Below are 18,591 nucleotides of genomic sequence, written 5' to 3' on the forward strand. Positions count from 1 at the left end.
TCCAGGAACATCTCTTTATTTTAAGGTCCACTGATTAGCGAAGTTAATTCCATCTGCAACCTTAACCCTCCCTTGCAATGTAACATGACATAGTCACAGATTCTGGAGATTTGGAAGTTGACATCCTTGGGGGGCCATTATTCTGCCTACCACCACCATGTATAGTGTAGTGTTGTGTAGTGTAGTGTAGTGTAATATAGTTCAGTGTAGTATAGTAAATGTGTTTGGTGGACATCTATTGTTTTTGTTTTCCCAGAATGTTTTCATCCAAGTTTTGTTACATCATCCTTGCCTTTATCTCCTCACCCCTTTTGTACATCTTCTCACCCCTTTTGTTGCTAGTGACTTTGCCAATCACACAATTCTACCTCTTGTGGCCACAACAGGAAACATGGGGAAAACACATTAATGCATCACCCTAGACCCAGTATTGGTCCAAGGAGTGGGTGTCTGACCCAAGCAGGCAAATCAAGGGTCCTCTCTGGGAACTGAGACGGAAGAGCAACTTCCTCTTTCTCCTTCGATCATTAACCATAGGCTGAGGTCACAGATCTATCGGCATATACCTCTCCCCAATAACATATGGAGAAACCTAAGACAATAAAGACAACAGACACACAGAAGGCCAGACCACAACTGAGAAACAGAAATGGGGCCTTTTTGCCCTTCAAGTCTCACAACTCTGTGGGATTCCTGAAATTGGCTTCACCTCTATATTTCAGAGGCCACCCCTATAAAAAATAATTTCTGCTGTTTTGCTGGGATTGTATCATTTGGGAAAAACAAATCTAACATAGAAGCTTAGATTGAAGTATTACTTGCTTCAAGTGTGTCAATTTTGCTTTCTCCATTACACTGTAACTCTTGTGAGATCAGAGTTCATGCCAAAGTTCTGTGGACATCCTTCTACATATCTGACAATACTAGATTTATTGTAAGAGCTCCAGAAGTATTTTCTGATTTATGCCTCCTACACATGTCATCAGATACAAAAATAAATACAACAGTTATGCCTACGCATCTTTAATTTTGGTATTTTTCTTGACTCTATTCATAAAGTTCTGTATTTTCCAACTCTGAAGCTTGTATACGTTCTGACTTTTTCTAAGATGGAGGTCTTAAAAATAAATTATTGATCACATGTGTTGCTGGAGTGTCAGGAGCATAAGAACAACAGACAGGATTGGCAGAAATTGTCCTAAACACTACTGACATTTTACTCTCCCCAAATTAGATCAATAGATTTTTGGAAAGGAACACTCCTGTCTAATTTAAACTTAAAAATAAATAAATAATGGAATGCATGAAAAATACAGAGAAATACAAAAATTAACGTTTTAATATATATTGTTTCCCTTTTTGGAAGCATTTTTACATAGCTAAGATTTATGTATGTGTGTGTGCACACGTGTGTGCCTCTGTGTGTGTGTATCCAGCCCTTCATGGAGCATAATCCCCCCACGGAACCTAATCTGATGGCAACCAAGGGCCACAGAGAAATATTCCCTGGCACATGGAACTGAGGCACTGACCAATGGGCTGCACCACTGGGCCCTATCTTTTCATCAGACTTCCACAGGCAAGAAATAATTGGATTCATTCAGGGACTATGTTCCCAAGCTAATTGGTATTTTGAATCAGGCCCAATAACCTGATTATTTTTTGGCACAGATTGTGAGTGCTACATGCCACGTACAGTGCTAGGGGCTTTGCGTGCATTAACTACTGTATTTCTCCAACAATCATATGAAGGAGTGTGTGGTAGGCAGAATTTTAAAATATGTCCCTCTCTCCAAGATTCTCGTGTCCTGGTTATTCAATCAAACACAAATCTAGATACTGCTGTGAAGGGGCTTTGCACTCATACGAGTAATTAAGGTGATGGACTTGAAGATGGGAAGGTTATCCGGGATTACAGGAGTACGCTCAGCGTAATCGTTTGAGACCTTCGCAACAGCACTCGCTCCCACTGGAGCCAGAGCAATATGGTGACAGAAGAAGACAGAGGCGAGATAAGGCAGAAGGGGAGGTCAGAGTGGCTCCAAGTGTGAGGAGGACTTGACCTGCTATCAACGGCAATGAAGATGAAGGAAGAGGGCCCCAAACCAGGGAAGGCACGTGGCCTGCAGAAGCGGAGACCCCCGTCCAAAAGCCAGCAAGGAGATGGGAACTGCGTAGGACTGAGTTCTGCCAACAACCTGAAAGCAGGTTCTCCTCCAGCGTCTCCAGTGAGGAACCGCCGCAATCCGGACGTTTTACAAATGCGGTTCTACATCAGAGGTGACTAAGGAGACAAGATAACCACATGTAACGGGTGGCTCTTGATTAGATTCCGGTGGTGGGTGGGGTGGGGACCATTTTTTTTAAATATTGAGCAAACACTTAAAGAACTGAGGAAATCTGAATTCGGCCCGTGTTAGATAATATTTTATAAATACTAAATGTGAGCGTGATAGGTGTATTGCGCTTTTTTTTTTTAGGAGAATGCCGTTGTTCTTCGGTGATTCATGTTCAAGTATGTAGGGATAACGTGTCATCATCACTATGTCTGTAGCTCGAGTTAAAGTAAATGCGTACAAATGTTAAGTGAATCCAGACGAAGGGTACATGTAAGTTCGTGGAACTATTTTCGCAACGTCCCTGAAAAAAATTCCAAATTTTTCAAAATAAAAAGTTGGTAGGGAAAAAAATCGCTCTACTCTGTAGAACGGATCTGAGACGAGTAGGAGGGAAGCGGGAAGACCAGTTGCTGCAGTGGGGCTGGCAGCTGCAGTGGCCTGAGGATAAAGGGAAGCAGCCACAGCGAGGCCGGGGGAGTAAATCCTCGTGGCGAAAGCTGATCTAATAACTATAGTTCCCAGGGGCACCGTCTTCGCAAGACAAACTTCTACGGCGAAGGAGGTGTGGCTGTTCAGCCCCTTTCAAATTTCGTTAGAATTAATCACTCCCGCAGCTAGAAGTTTGCGCTGGCGCAGAGGGCGACCAGAGTCCCAAATAGGAAGAGTCCACGTCTGCAGCGTACGGAGGGGCAGCCGGCATCCTAAAGTGAATATGTCTGCCCCTTCTCAGGTTATATACCCAACCTCCGCATCTTTTCACCTACACTAATTTAATTGTTGCTGAGTAGACGCATAAAACTGATATTTAATTGAAACCAAGGACGCGTTATACAGGGATGTTTGTTTCCTGCTCCCCCACGGCCGCTGCGTGCGCCAGGCCGCTGGGGCGGGGCAGAGGAAGCGGAAGTGCTGGCCACCCCGGGAGCGGCCGCGGGAGTCGGCGGGGAGCTCCCGGGACCGTTGCCATGGAAGCGTCTAGCGCGCCGCTGCTGGATGCTAAGGCCGAGGTAAGTCCTGTCCTAGAAGGAGCTGGGGCAGCGGGCTTCTGGAGCGAGAAGGATCATTCCCTAAATTGTGTTTTTCTGCTTCCGTTTCAGGTCACCAACCAGGTGAGTGAGCGGCAGCCCCGCCCCGCCCTCAGCCGGCCTCCGCTGGGTCAGGGGCGGGCGGCACGCGCGGTCCGCCTCCCGCGTGGGGAAGCCGCGGGGGGACGCCGCCCGCAGCCTTCCGCGGCTGTCCCCGAGTCCAGGGCCTGTGTCCGTGGCCGCTGACCTTCATCCTGCCACCCTCAGTGCCCCTGCCACTTGGCACCCAAGCTGGTGACCGCCGCCATTGGATAGTAATTCAACCTCCCCCGCCCCCTGCAGCCGAGGGAGCACGGACTGACGGTTGTTCCTGATCAGGCGCCGTTTATCCAAAGCTGGGAACGCCGTGTTTTAGAATGATTATAGGGCGGAGCATTTATTGAAATTGACAAAGATAGCGCCGCAAGCATTTCCTTAGTCTTTAAAAAACCAGGTATTTAAAGGACGGAGAGGATAACCTCTTTAACCTTACGATGTAATGTGTATTTAGGCTCAGAGTAAGAATTTGAATTTTGAAGTATATCTTATTCTTGTTTCTTTGTCCCAAGTGTTCGTGTCCTGTTTTAGCTGGTAAACTGTTTTTAGACAAATAACGTAACACCCTTCCCAGGAGAGTACGAAAACTATAGTGTTTTAGATCAAGAATTAGCCTGGTCCATATAAAATACGGTAAGAACGGCCTGAGATACGAAGTAATGAGCCCACAGGGGCTGAGAGATGCCTAGGAACTGCTCCCTGTCACCTGATCTTGCTGCTGTTTGGGGGGATTCGGGGAGGTGGGGGGAACTCACAGAGATAGGAATCAGGCCCCCAGTCGGTCTTTGCTCAGAATCGCTGAGCGAGTACACTTGGAGTCAATCTTGCATAAATCCTTTTATCCATTCACTTACACGGAATCATGCTTACTTGAGTAAGACATCCTGAAACTGAATTATACTAGATTATAGGGTTTTAAAGATTGAAGTTTGCGGGGGGTGGCGTGGGGAGGGTGTTTAAAACAACACAAAATTTCAGTTCCGGAGGTCAGAAGTCCAAAATTAGGCTAATGGGACCAAAACCAACGTGTTGGCAGGACTGTGTTCCTTTTGGAGGCTCTAGGGGAGAATCTGTTTCCTTGTCTTTTTCAGCTGCTACCCGCTGCTCACTTTCCTTGTCTTGTAGGTTCAACTTCTGTCTTCAAAGCGCATCATTCCAACCTTGACTTCTGTCACTTCTCTTTCTGTCATTGTCATCGTTACTTCCTCTGGTTCTGACCGTCCTGCCTTCCTCTTACAAAGACCCTTTTGATTACATTGGGCCCATCTGGATAATCGAGGAAACTCTCCTCACCTCAGATCCTTAATTTATTTTTTTAAAAAGAAAAGAAAATCCTTAGGTTAGTCATACCTTACATGTTTGGTCATGTAAGATGACATATTCACAGGTTTTGGGAATTGGAATGTGGACCACTTCCGGGGCGCTGTTCTTCAGCCTCCTACTCATCCCTTCCATGCATTTACAAATGACATGATTGTTTAAATAGAAAAAGCCAAGATGATTTACAAACGTTATTAGAACTCAGGAGAATTTAAACAAGGTGATTCAGTTGTTTTCTGATTTTCAGACACAGTTGGAAAATATTTTGTATAAGATGTCATTTACAACATTAAGAAATTATAAAGCACCTTGCCATAAGAGGTTTAAAACGTTTATGAAGAAAATTATAAAAAGTAATAGACTTTCGAGCCCATCTTCTAAGATGCTCATTTCATCCTAAAAAGTTAAAAGTTGAACGAACTGAAAAAGTCAGCAACTCTTCTTAGACTATCAGAGAAGTAAGGTCACAGGGCATACTGCTGCCTCCAAAATTGAATACAGAGAATTAAAACTTACCAGAACAGAAACTTCCACAAAAACCAGTGCAGGGTACGAAGACCTAACCTATAATTGATAAATTGCTGGAAGCTCAATGTGAACAGATCTAAATAAGAGTTAAAATCTCAGGGACCCAGTCATTGGGCATGGGTGGGGTAGGGCCTCATACTTTTGTGAGTTTTACCTCCAGGAACTCCTACATTGGACATTTTTATTCATAATGATGTGTTTTTTAATACACTGCTAGATAAAACGATTATTTGTATTCAAGAGTATTATAGAGGGGAAAAAAATCTACCCAGATGTGTAAGTCATTTATGTTTATAGTATATGCTGCTTAAAAGTACCAGGTATATCTAATACTATTCAGGGCCATTATTAGTTTGAATTCCTTGTGCTATAAGTGGTATAATACTTATAATAAGTGCTATAATAAATGCTATAATACTTTATCTCTTTAAATATTTCTCACCAGTGTATGAATTACCAAGATTAATTGGGACTACACCTCCACTGAGAGTTCACAACTCCCGTATATTCCTTTAGCATACTCTTTTCTCTGCCTTTAAAAATGTACTTTAAATTCACCTTCCCTTGCTGCCACTTGAGTTCAAGCCACCATCCTCTTGCCTAGACTCCTGCAATAGGCTCCCAGGAAGGTCTCCTTGCTTTCCTTATTAAACTTAATGCCCTCTCTTGCAGTCTGGATGAGCCTTTTGCAATCTAGATAGACTTCGACTTTCTCTTTCTCGAAGCCTTTTGAGAGATTCCTGTCACACTAGAAAAAAGTTAAATATTTACTTTGGCCTCCAGGCCCTTCAAAATGGGTTTACTTTGGCCTTCAGGCTCCAAAATGGGTTCCTATTCTCTTCCTACTCTTCCCCTAGCTCATGCCACTCTAGCCACGTGGGCCTCGTTTCCTTGTACACATGCCAGGCATGCTTCTCCCTCTGTGCAAAATACTGTTCTCCAGATAGACATGTGATTTTTTTCCTTCACTTTATTCAGGTCTCTTCCAGTCACACTATCTCCTTACCCGGTATTGTTCTTACACTTTTTAACACTTAACTACAATTTCATTATATGTTTATTTGTTTACTGTCTGCCTTCCCCACTAAAATGTAAGTTCCTGAGGTCAGGAATTTGTTTTATTCTTTTTTGATATTTCCAGTTCCTAGAATATAGTATTATTTAATAAATACTTATTGAATAATGGCGCACAGAAACATAGTAACTTGTCCAAAGCCATGTGATTATAAGGTAGCAGAGCTGAGATTCAAATTCAGGATCTGTGTGACATTAGAATCTGCTTGTTAAATTTACAAACCATGGTTCTGTATTAAGCAGCACCAGAGGTCTAAGATGGCCTGTTACTTCACATTCTGATACTTAGAATCATTGTTTTGAAGTAATTCATGATTCTCTTATATAGATGTCTAGTTAGGACTCTTCATAGATGAATGATCCTGTTCCGGCCATATTTTAGTGCTTTCTTGCCAGTTTCATGGTATAAATAAAAATGAAAATGTTTTATTGACACACAATATCTAGTACCACTTTCCCTCTTCCCATACATGAGAAATAGTGACTTAAATTTTTGTACAGGTTTATGTTGGTTCACAAATACATGACTTTTTGTTCTGTAAATTGCATTGGATGTGCCAACTGCCCTGAAGGCGTTTTACAATCTAGTGGCTGTGGGGCAGAGACAAATCCACAAATGACTGCTATACAAAGCAGAATGTGTTAAGTGCTGGGGTATAAAGTGACATCGAACATTCATAGAAAGGTTGAGTAAACCAGGAAAGACTTCGCAGAGCAGGTAGAATTTGAGGAGTTTTGAATTTTAAGTAGATATGAGTTGTTCGCCAAGAGGAACAGCATGAGCAAAGGTGGAAAGGCGGAAAGATAATTTAAAGGAGGGGTGTAGTGCAGTGAGGTGGCTTCAGTGCAAGGGGAATGGCTGGTAACTCACTCTTGTGGCGGTAGACTTGAACAGGTTTTCCCCTGTGATACTAGGTTTGGTTAATTTATAAGCAGTGTTTAATGCAGAGTATAAGCTCTGCATTAGAGCTGAGAAGGACTATAGGCAAGAAACTAATTAGGAGGCTGCAGTAAAATTTAAGGCAAGATTTTTAAAACAGGCATAGAGTAGGTTTGTAGCAGTGGGATTGGGAAGAAGGGAATACATGTCAGTAGCCATTGGCTGAAATAAAATCTTGAGTACCTAGCAATCCATACATGTCTTGAATAAGGGAGAGAGAAAAATCAAAGTTGACTTAAGTTCAAACCTGAGTCACTAGGAAAATGAGGGTCATCAGTAGAAATGCAATGAGGATAAAAAGCATTTTTGAGGGAAGATGATATGTGTTTGGTGTTGCTGGGCAGTTGTACTATGAACTTACTAGTAGTCAGTGTGTCTAATGGGAAAGGCTTTATTTTTCTATATTTCATTTCCTGGACATACTAACATCTCAGTGGTAACTAGTTACACTAACCAGATCGGAAATGTTTTTTGTTTATATTGCTAAAATGTCTATAAACTAATATAGTCCAGATTTTTTACCGTGTTTCCCCGAAAATAAGACCTAGCCAGATCATCAGCTCTAATGTGTCTTTTGGAGAAAAAATTAATATAAGACCCTGTCTTATATTGTATTATGTTATATTTTATATTATATTATATATTATACCTGGTCTTATATTAAAATAAAACTGGGTCTTATATTAATATTTGCTCCAAAAGATGCATTAGAGCTGATGGTCCAGCTAGGTCTTATTTTCGGGGAAACACGGTAGTTGTGAGAATACATTTTTGATAAGTCATATATTAAACTTACCGACAAAGTTATTTTCAGTTAGTTGTGTTTGCCCTGCTTTAGTTGTCTATTGCTACATAACAAATTACCCAAAACCGAATGACGTGAAACAACTGTTTAATTAGCTCTTGTGACTTTGTGGGTTAATTGGGTTTAGCTGGGTGGTGGTTCCTGCTCCCTGTCATTCAGCTGGGCTTCAGTCATCTAGGAGCCTAATCGGGCTGGAAATCAAGAGGGCTCACTCACATGGCTTAGCGATGGCTGGCTGAGAGCTCAGCTAGAGCTGGTAAGTGCAGTGACTTGGTTGTCCTTCACACGGCTGCTGACATCGTGGTGGATGGGTTCCAAGAGAGAGAGTCCCAAGAGCCAGCCTTCAGGGAAGAAGGAGGCAGACAGTTCCAGTTCTCCTAAGGCCTTGGCTCAAAGATTCCACAAAGCGTCATCTGCCATAACCTGCTGGTCAGAGCAATCACAGGTACAGTGTGGATTTGTGCAGAGGGAAAGTACGCCCCACTGCTTGATGTGAGGAGCGACATATACGCACAGGGAAGGATGACATTAATTGTCGGAAGCTATCTTTGGAGACCTTGTACCAGATACCCCCTAAGTCTTAAACATGTTACTGTGTTTCCCTGAAAATAAGACCTAGCTAGACAATCAGCTCTAATACATCTTTTAGAGCAAAAATTAATACAAAACCCAGTCTTATTTTACTATAAGACCAAGTCTTACATAATATGATATAATATAATGCCAGGTCTTATATTAATTTTTGCTCCAAAAGACACATTACAGCTGATGATCTGGCTAGGTCTTATTTTCAAGGAAACACGGTAGTTCAACAAATACTTATTAGGCCATTCACCTTGTACCAGACATTGTTCTAGTAGATTCAGTAGTAAACTAGGTCAATAATGCTGCTGCTCTGGTGAAGGTTGCATTTCCTTGGGGAGACAGTTAATAGTAAGTAAACAATGATATCAGATAGTGGTTAAGTGCTATTAAGAAAATAAAGCAAAAGTTTGGATGACGGTGTCATTAAACAAGGCAGACAGTGTCATTAAACAAGGAAGGCAGATGACACTTAGCAGATGTTCACTTGAGCTGGAGCTAATAGGAATTCTCAAGCAGAAGTCTGCTAATAACCGATGCCTCAGTCAGTTTCCACACATACATTAGCACAAGGTACAGCACGGTACCGTCCAGTAGAACTTTTCTGCGGAGCTGGAAATACTCTGCGTCGGTGCTGTTCAGTGTGGTAGCACCAGCCACGTGTGACTGCTGAGCACTTGATATGTAGCCATTGCAACTGAGAACTGCATTTTTATTCTATGTATTTTTAATTAATTTAAACAGTCACATTTGGCAAGTGGCTCAGGTCTAGCATGTAGAAGATGCTAAACATTCCTGTCCCACCCTAGACCTATCTGCTTTCTTCTGAGCAATGACTTACTGTAGCATTTTACTGTGGACAGTCGTGATGGAACTTCTCGCATCAAGATGTTGTACAGGCTGAATAAGTTTTAGGAAGTGTCCAGTTAAATTCTTGGATATCATTGAACTGATATAAAAGCTGTATCTCTGGTCACAAACTCCCTTGAATTCTGTCCTTGGATTTATTTATAGCCACTTATTGAACATTCCTATTTAGATTTTCCTTTTCATTTCTTGATAATACCTTTGGACTTAAAATATATTAAGTCCCGATTGATACATGATATCAGAATTCTCCCCGTCATCTGGGCTCAAATTTTTGAAGTTGCCTTTGATACCTGCGGCAACTATGTCAGCACTCATCAGCACCGGGGGGTTCGTCCTGTCTAGCTTCAGCTTAATCCTACTTGTCATCACCTTCCTTCAGGCTCTTAAAACCTCATACCTGGACTATTGTGCTCTGCTTTCACAAGATGAATATTTTTTAATCAGTACTTTCATATTCTCTGTGCTCGGAAACTTTCAGTGAGTCCCCATTGCCTCCAGGAAAAGTTTAAATGACTTACATGTTTTCCATAATCAGATAGAGTATATGAGGGTCCTTTGAAAACCTCTGAAAGCTCATACGTTGCAAAGACTTACTGGCCCCTAGATCACTTTTGTCACCTTTATTTTCCATGCTTTCTTGCAAAGCCTTACACTTTCAGACAGATAAAAGTTCCATCTCTTAATCAGATACTATTTTTTTCTCCAGTTGATTCAGCTTAATATTAAGTAAGCATTTTTTGTTAGGTGTGTATTTATAGAATATGTAAATAAGACATATTTTCCTCAATTTCAGTTCAGTTTATTACTCAAAATGGAGCTTAAAGTTAGCCCTTCTGTGAAGCTGTCCCAGGTTTCAGTGAAATGAGCTCATAACTTTTTTACTTCTTTCAACATTTTTGGTGTTCATTGTAGCTGAAGTGCATTGATTTTCATTGTTGTACAGAATTTCATTTATCGATTTTACTACTGATGAATATTTGGGTTGTTTATAGTTCAGGCCTGTTATGGATGTAACTACGAGGAACATTCTCGTATGTGTATCCTGTGTACATATGCACAAGTTGTTCTAGCTTATATCCCTAAAAATTGAATCATTGGATCACAGGATATGCATAGATTCGGCTTTCAGGTAAAGCCAGTTTTTCACAGATTGGCCCAATTTAGACCTCCATCAACTGCATGGGACACATCCTTCCCTCCCAGTACTTAGAATTGTCAGACTTAAAGTTTTGCCATTTTGGTAGGTGTGTAGTGGTATTTCATTGTGATTTAAATGTGCATTTCTCTTTCCTTTTCATATGTTTATTATCCATTTGTAGGCCTTCTGTTATTTACCATCCTTTCTCTAGTTTTGTTTGGGAAGCTTTTATTTAAAGTGTATCTATATAATCTTTTTACTTATTCAGTATGTTAACCTTTCATCAGTACCAGCCTGGATTTAATGCTATAGCTGACTGGTCCAAAGTCAGTCTGAGACAGGAGGAAATTTTGGTCCTCACATTGATCCCATGCCTTACAACAGTGAATTTATTAACAAGCAAAGCTTTTACCCAGTCAGCATTAATTTGGTAGCAAAATAGAATCAGTGAATAGACAAGTGTTTTTTTGTATGTCTGCTGTGTACTCTGTACCTGCCTAAACTTTGGGAACAAGAGGCAGTTAGTTCCTCCACTTATGGTCTTATGTTGTAGAGTCAGTATTAAGAGCTGCATTTATCCAGTCCTGTTTTCTGCCATGGCAACACAGAACAATCACTGACGGAAATTAGCTAAAAAGTATTGAATCAGCCAGTAGTCAATAAGCATGTAATATTTGGAGTCAAACAGATTTGGGTTTCAGTTTTGATTCCAGAAATGTGTGACCGTGTGTGCATTATCTAGGCTATCAAATTCAGTTGTCATCTGCAAAATGAAAATAGCCTATAATATTATGATGATTCAGTGAGGCATTTAATACATGTCAACTGCATAGCACATTACCTGCCAGGTGTCCGTCATCAACAGAGATGAAATCTAAGGCCACCTATCACCCAGTATTTATGCTAGCGTAAGGTCGAGGACTGATGGGGAAAGAAACAGGAATGGTTTCCTTGTGTGCCTCAGACATGAAGATGGCATATAACTCATCTTCCGTTTTAGGACTTTTGGGTTGTGGAATGAAGAGGGCATATATGGAACAGGAAAGTGAGTTAAGACAGTCCAAATCTTTTGGAGTTCCCTGAAGTGCAGGAGCAAGATGAAAGGAAAACCAGTACTCCACAGCTTCCTTCTACTTCTATTACACATCTGGTGAAGATTTTTGTTTTTATTTTTGTAATTATGAGTGTTGTTTTCTAACTCTGTTTATATCCCTTTTTGTCTCTCTTCATTTTTCACTATTCACCTAGAAATATTAAAGTGAAGGTATTTTTTTATGATTGGCAAAAATTGAATGTGAGAGCAGTAAAATTAAATATCTGCATTCCGGACAATGTTACAATATTATTACTGATGTATTGTTTTGTACTCTTTTATTATAGCTTCTAGATTTTCAGTGGAAACTGGGCATGGCTGTGAGCTCGGACAGTTGCAGATCACTTAAATATCCGTATGTTGCTGTGATGCTAAAAGTGGGAGATCGTTCAGGCCAAGTAAAAAACAAGTCTTTTGAAATGACAATTCCACAGTTTCAGGTTTGTGATTTAACTCATTCAATCTTAGCTCATCGTTCTCTAATTGCTTCTTCAAAAAGATGTATAAAACCTTAAGAGAGAATTTTAATTGTTTTTATTTGCAGTTGTTTTTGATGTGCTTTATATGTACTAATACAAGAGACCTGAATTGGTTTTTTTTTGGAATTTGATAAATTATTTTCAATATACTTTGCTGAATTTGTATACTGTCACATTTGATCACTTTCACGGTACTCCTCTGTAGTATATTTATGAAATTTCATCTTCTGAGGCAGGATATTTACTTTGCATTTAACTGTTTTCTTATTTTTAGGCTTAATATTTGAGAATAATAAGCTAAATGAATCTGATCTTGAATTGTGCTGACCTTGAATTTTCTGACTGTTTACAAAATGCAGGTTAAAGCACCAACACTTGATGGCTAGAGATTTGAGTAACTCAATAATTTATATTTAGAGTCATGTTTTTCATATTATCATTATACCTCTTTTCTGTAAGGAGGGAAGAAACAAAAGGGGTGGGTGAGAAATTAGATTTTCTTTAAATGTACATACAGGGAAATATTTTGTCATTGAGTAATACAACGGGCCTTAGAGTTTTGTTTTAGTTTGTTTTGATTTGTCTGGTGAGTGAATAGATAAGAGTCTTCACAGCAGTTAGTACTCTAAGAAAAGCCTCTCACATACCACTTTAAGATGCTCTTGATTTCTTCTTTTACAAACTGTACTCCCCACCCTCACCACCACAGCTTTACTGAAGTGTAATTGACAATAAAAATCATATATATTTAAGTATACAAAGGTGATGTTTTGGTGTATATATATGTATACACACACACACACACACACACACATTGTGAAATGATTATCACAGTCAAGCTAATTAACATATCTGTCATCTCACACTACCCTTTTTATGTGTCCGTGTGGTGAGAACACTTGATATTTGCTTGCCTAGCAAATTTCAAGTATATAATACATTATTAACTATATTCACCATATTGTACATTAGGTCTCCAGAAGTTACACATCATATAACCGAAACTTTCTAACTTTGACCAACATCTCATTTCCCCACCTCCCAGCCCTGGTAACTACCCTCTACTCTTGTTACTATGAGTTCCACTTTCTTTATTAGATTGCACATATAAGTGAGATCATACAGCATTTGTCTCTGTCTGTCTGACTTACTTCATTTAACATAATGTTCTCTGATTCATGCATGTTGTCAAAAATAGAGGATTTCCTTTTTAAGGAGGAATAGTATTCTAGGGGTGTGTGTGTGTATGTGTGTGTGATATTTTCTTTATTCATTTCATCTGTCAACAGACACTTAGGTTGTTTCCATACTGTGGCTGTTGTGACTAATGAATTTAGGAATGCAGTGATTTTATTTCCTTTGGAGGTCAACCCAAAAGTGGGATTGCTGGATCATATGGCGGTTCTATATTACAAATTATGTTTTAAGGGTTTTTTCCCCTTTCATTTCTTTCTTTTAAAACATGTATCTCTGCTTTAGAACAAAAAATAATGATCACAAACTCAACATTATTAATGCTTATTAGTGTCTTGGAAGGAATTAGGACTTGGTTAAAAGGAAATAAATGTAGTACATTGTGATATATGAGTAGCCTTCAACTGAATGTAAGGACCAAATCGATTTCAAAAGAGAATATAGTTACAGTTCTTTTTGTAATTCACAATCCTGGCCTAATTCTTATTTTTCTGTGCAGCGTTCATACTTTGATTCAACCTCTAGAATCGTTTTTTTCTCATAGGAAAAGAATCGGAAAGCGGGAAACTCTTTCAAAGGTAGTTTTAAAGGTTGGCTTAACAGCTAACCAGGCAAATAGCCTGTTAGTCACATTACAGGACTGAGCGCTAAGGAACATTCTTTTGAGCTTTGAATTTATATCTTTCTGAAATTTTGACCATCAGTATATATTTTTAAAGAAATAGTGACATTCTGCGAATTTGCATATAAACTAAAACAAAATACATATACTCTTAAGTAGCAAAATAGAGGATTAAGACCAAGAAAGAAGGACAGTGCAAATATGTAATGTAACTAGAAGATATCCTAATTGCTGAGATTAAGTTTCAGATTTGCCTCCTGGCAGGTACAGAAGAAGGAAGACAGAATTTGTTTGATCCCTCTCTTATCTGAGATTTGGGAAAAAAAGAAAAAAAGATTACTTCTATAGGAGAACTATCAGACTTGCTCCGTTTTGTAAATGAAAGAGAGAGAAGCTTCTACCATTTAAGCCGTTATCAGTGTTGGGTCTCTCTTATTGTAATTGAACCCATGTCTTAACAACATCGCCCCTAACACCCTAAAGGAAACAACCTGTCGTTTTTGTTTTTCTCTTCAGTTTCTAGGACAGTGCTGAGTATCTAATAAATACTTGTGTTGTGATCTCAAAGGAACTTTCATGTGTGCTTTTTGAGGAGTTTAGTCCTCAGCTGATTATCCAACTGGACAATAGCATTTTTGCCTGCAATACCAGATTGCACCTGTTTGTTGCTTAGAGTAACCTTCAGTAACAGATAAGAATGTAACATTAAAATACAATCTTAATATGTTACACAGCCTCTGGCAGTTAAACATTATTAAAAGAACTACTTAAATTACCTCTGAAAGCAAAATTCATGTTTTTTTTTCCCCTTTCTCTCCAGAATTTCTACCGACAATTCAAGGAAATTGCTGCAATTATTGAAACTGTGTGAAAACTGATTAGTTGGTTGATAAATTGCTATCATCATCCTAAAATCATGGACTTCACTTTCTGCAACAAAACTGCATAAGGATCAAATGATATTTATTGAATGACAATTGCACATTTGTTTTTCCATTTTTTTAAATAATAAAAAAATCAGACAAATAGAAATCAGTGATAATTGATGCACAACTTTGTGAATGTACTAAAAGCCTCTGAATTGAACACTTTAAAGGGTGAAGTCAGTGGTATGTGAATTACATCTCAATAAAAAAAATAAACACTTGAATATTGAAAACATTGAAAAGGATAACTAACATTACAAATTCAATTTTATAGTATTCACTTATTATAAAAGCAATCAGTGAGAAGAGTGAGACTTTCCTTAAACATTTGGAAGCAGGTTGAGGACTGACCATTACCCCCTTATATTAGCCATGTATTCAATTGTTTGTGTTATTAATATTTATAAAAAGTTCAAGTACATGCGAAGAGCTAGAAAGATAAGTTTTATTCTGAGTTCTGTCTACAACTGAGTTAACGTGGTAGTACAATTTATTGTATTAGATGATCTCCTTTGAATTTAAATTTATAAACCAGTTGTAAAAGTATTCTATGAAGTCACAGCAGTCAACACATAAGATTGCTTAGGAATAAACAAATAGATCACTGGAATAGGCTATGTGGCCTAGAAATAGATCAAGACATTTGGGACAAGGCTGGTATTTCAGTTGGATGGGAAAACATTTATTTAATAAATGATGCTAGCAGTCACAACATATTTGAAAGTAAATTCCAAATGGATCAATGACTTAATTAGATAGAGGACTTAGAAGTTTTAGAGAGTATTTATGTTAACTAAGGCATTGGAAGACGGCAACCCCACAGGTGTAACATAAAAACAAATGTATTTTAAAAATAAGAATTTTAAAAGTTATGTAGAAAAAAAGAGGGCTATAAATAGACAAAAGACAAATGCTACATTGATGTGTAAGTTAATTCTTGGTCTGGAAAATAAGTCGCTTTAAATATTTCAAGTAGGAAGAGATTTTATACAAGAAATTAGATGTGCACTAAACTGTCAGAAAGACTGAGGGAACAAGTCAGGAGAAATCAGTGCTGGGTTTAGAAAATCCAATGTGCGAGAATTTCAGGGAAAGCCCCTGCCAGTAATCTCTCCCCAATGCAGGACATCACCTGGAAGTCACTGTATGTGCCATTTCTGCCAGCTGTTAACATGTGTAATGAAATAAAGGCTGCTTGCTTTCTTCACCCTTTCAAATTTTACAATGAGATGGGCTTTCATTAAATGGAAGTTAAACCAGGACCCTGCTAACACAAATCTGGTCAACTGACTTTCCCGTTTTTTATTACAGCACCTATAGAGGAGAGATTTAGAAGAGCACGAATGGTGCTTGCTGAATGTTCTTACTCTGCTGGCAGAAATAAGTTATTATGCAAGTCTTTTTGCAAAGTGATTACATACACACATGTCATACAGGAATTACACAGTCTAGGAATATATCCTTTGGAATAAAGCAATCAGTATATAAATACATGAAGATATTTGGCAAAATTGGTTAAATGCTCATCCATTACCTCTGGGAATACAGGAAGACAGCATTTCCCAGCCTCCCTAGCAGATAGGTTGGGATAACATGGTTGGGTTATAGCCAATGGAATCTTGGCAGAAGTGTCTTAAGCCACATCCAGTCTTCCTCGTAAATTGTTCCTTGTCAGTTTCCAAACCCTCTCCCATCCTTCCTGCTGGAAATGAAGGACCTAAGATAGCAAAAGCATAATAAAATGCACTATTGGAGGCAGACTACAAAAGAATAGCCCGACTTGCATCGGACAGTGGTGTGAGCTAGAAACAAACTATTGTGGTAAGCTGGTGAAATTTTGGGAGTGTTTGTTACAACAGGAAGGTAAACCTGAATAACATAAAATACATGTATGAAGATTTTTATTGTAACATTTCCAGTGGCAAAATGCAAAATGAAACACAGCAAAGAATACCTGTCAAGGAAATGGTTGAATAAATTTGGCATAACCTATTGAATGTCATACAGCTGCTAAGGTTTGCCTTTGAGATATCAATACTGTACATATGGTTAGAAAGTGGTGTAAAAATGCATTCATACATAAGGAAGGAAGCCTACCCGGTTGTAAACACTGTGGAAATGGCATCTAGAGAGGGAGAGGAAGAACACTTAAACATTTTTGTTGTTTAAGTCCATGATATATTCTGAAAAATACATGTTATGGTTTTAAAAAGCACTTGAAATTCATGATTTTAAAAAAATACTTGTTTTTAAGTATGCTTTTGAAAAGTTCTTACACTATTTTTTTAATGGTATAATGATTTATTTCTTTTAACAAATGTGTAGTGTGTACGAAACAAAATTATTGTGAAGTGCTTCCTCAAACCAGGATAGACAAACCTGAAATACATCAAAGGAGGCCTTGGTGTGCGTTAGAAATGGGGACTCCGGCTGGGTCTAACATTTTGGCTCTCACCACTGCAAGAAACTTCATTTCTAGCTCTTAACTCCATTTCGTCTTTTGATGGTCCATGTTGGAAACTACGCCCTGTTCATATGCCATTAGCATCTCTGCAGGTCTAAGTAAATCCCCTTTCTTTGTCTTCTGCGAGCTGGGACACTGCTGTGAGAAGCCCAGGTCCAAAGCCTGCTGCTACCCACCTCAGATCCCACAAGCTTGAAGAGGTAGCCAATTTCTCATTCGGGCTTACCAACCACCGGCAGATGTACCCTGTTACCCTCTGGATAATAGCATATTAATGATTGTATGATTATGAGAAGCTAAGTCCTTTATATCCCTTCCTCCATCCTGTTTAACACCAGTTTCATTGTATTCCCAGAAGTCACAGTAGAACCTCCCTTACCCCCAATCTGGGTTAAAACAACATGCTTGCCTTCCCAGACTGTTCGTAGGGTCTCTCCATCTCCCACCCACCCCAGGGTAATGCCTTCCACTCTCCTCCCTTTCCCCATTTGCACAGTTTAAGGTTACATGCAAAGAGGCCCCAAGTGAGCCCCTGGTGATGGACTTAATTAAAATAAATTTAAATTGTATGTTTAAATTTATCTCTGAATTTAAAAGGCATTTTTTTTCCAAATATAGTTTTATACTGTTTTCATTGCAAATATCTTTTTGTTTATAATGAATTTAATGAGCTTCACTGGGTTGACTTGGGAATTCATCACTATTTGTAATAACATTTCTGTGGGAAAATGTGTTTCAAGTTTCCAACATTTGACTTCAATATAACCTTTTGGAAAATAACTCATTTTCAAGTTTGAAAATATATTAATGAGCTTTTAGTTTCCAAAAGGAGTAGATTTATGCCTGAGCTTATCAAGAAGAACACAACTATTTTAATATACACTGCTACCAAAACACCTTAATCAGATTTACGTGGGAAGAAGACAAAACAGTCACATTTTTAAAAAGGAATTGAAACTGCCAACATACTGGTGGCTTGTTTTTAAAAGTGCTTAAGCAGAATTATCTTTTTAAACAATTTGTAAAAAATATTGTGTATACGTACTTTAGATTTTAAATAAATTTTATTTTTGAGAAGTTTTAGATTTATAGAAAA

General features: G+C 38.8%; 1 protein-coding gene across 1 annotated transcript; it reads left to right on the plus strand.

The window, feature by feature from the left end:
• Nucleotides 1-3,265: 3,265 nt before the first annotated feature.
• Nucleotides 3,266-18,074, plus strand: COMMD6 (COMM domain containing 6). The gene is made up of 4 exons (XM_081046486.1): nucleotides 3,266-3,346; nucleotides 3,437-3,448; nucleotides 12,098-12,250; nucleotides 14,926-18,074. The coding sequence occupies exons 1-4, from the start codon at nucleotides 3,305-3,307 to the stop codon at nucleotides 14,974-14,976; spliced, it is 258 nt and encodes an 85-aa protein (XP_080902612.1). The 5' UTR covers nucleotides 3,266-3,304; the 3' UTR covers nucleotides 14,977-18,074.
• The last annotated feature ends 517 nt before the right edge of the window (nucleotides 18,075-18,591 follow it).

The sequence above is a fragment of the Rhinolophus hipposideros genome (genome assembly GCF_964194185.1).
Source record: "Rhinolophus hipposideros genome assembly, chromosome: 4".
NCBI classification, from domain to species: Eukaryota; Metazoa; Chordata; class Mammalia; order Chiroptera; family Rhinolophidae; genus Rhinolophus; species Rhinolophus hipposideros.

What these genes read in the sequence shown, in the direction of transcription:
- COMMD6 (XM_081046486.1), top strand. Translation starts at nt 3,305, where the DNA reads ATGGAAGCGTCTAGCGCGCCGCTGCTGGATGCTAAGGCCGAG. An exon ending in TGACAATTCCACAGTTTCAG is followed by an intron (nt 12,251 to 14,925) that starts GTTTGTGATTTA and finishes CTTTCTCTCCAG; the next exon opens with AATTTCTACCGACAATTCAA.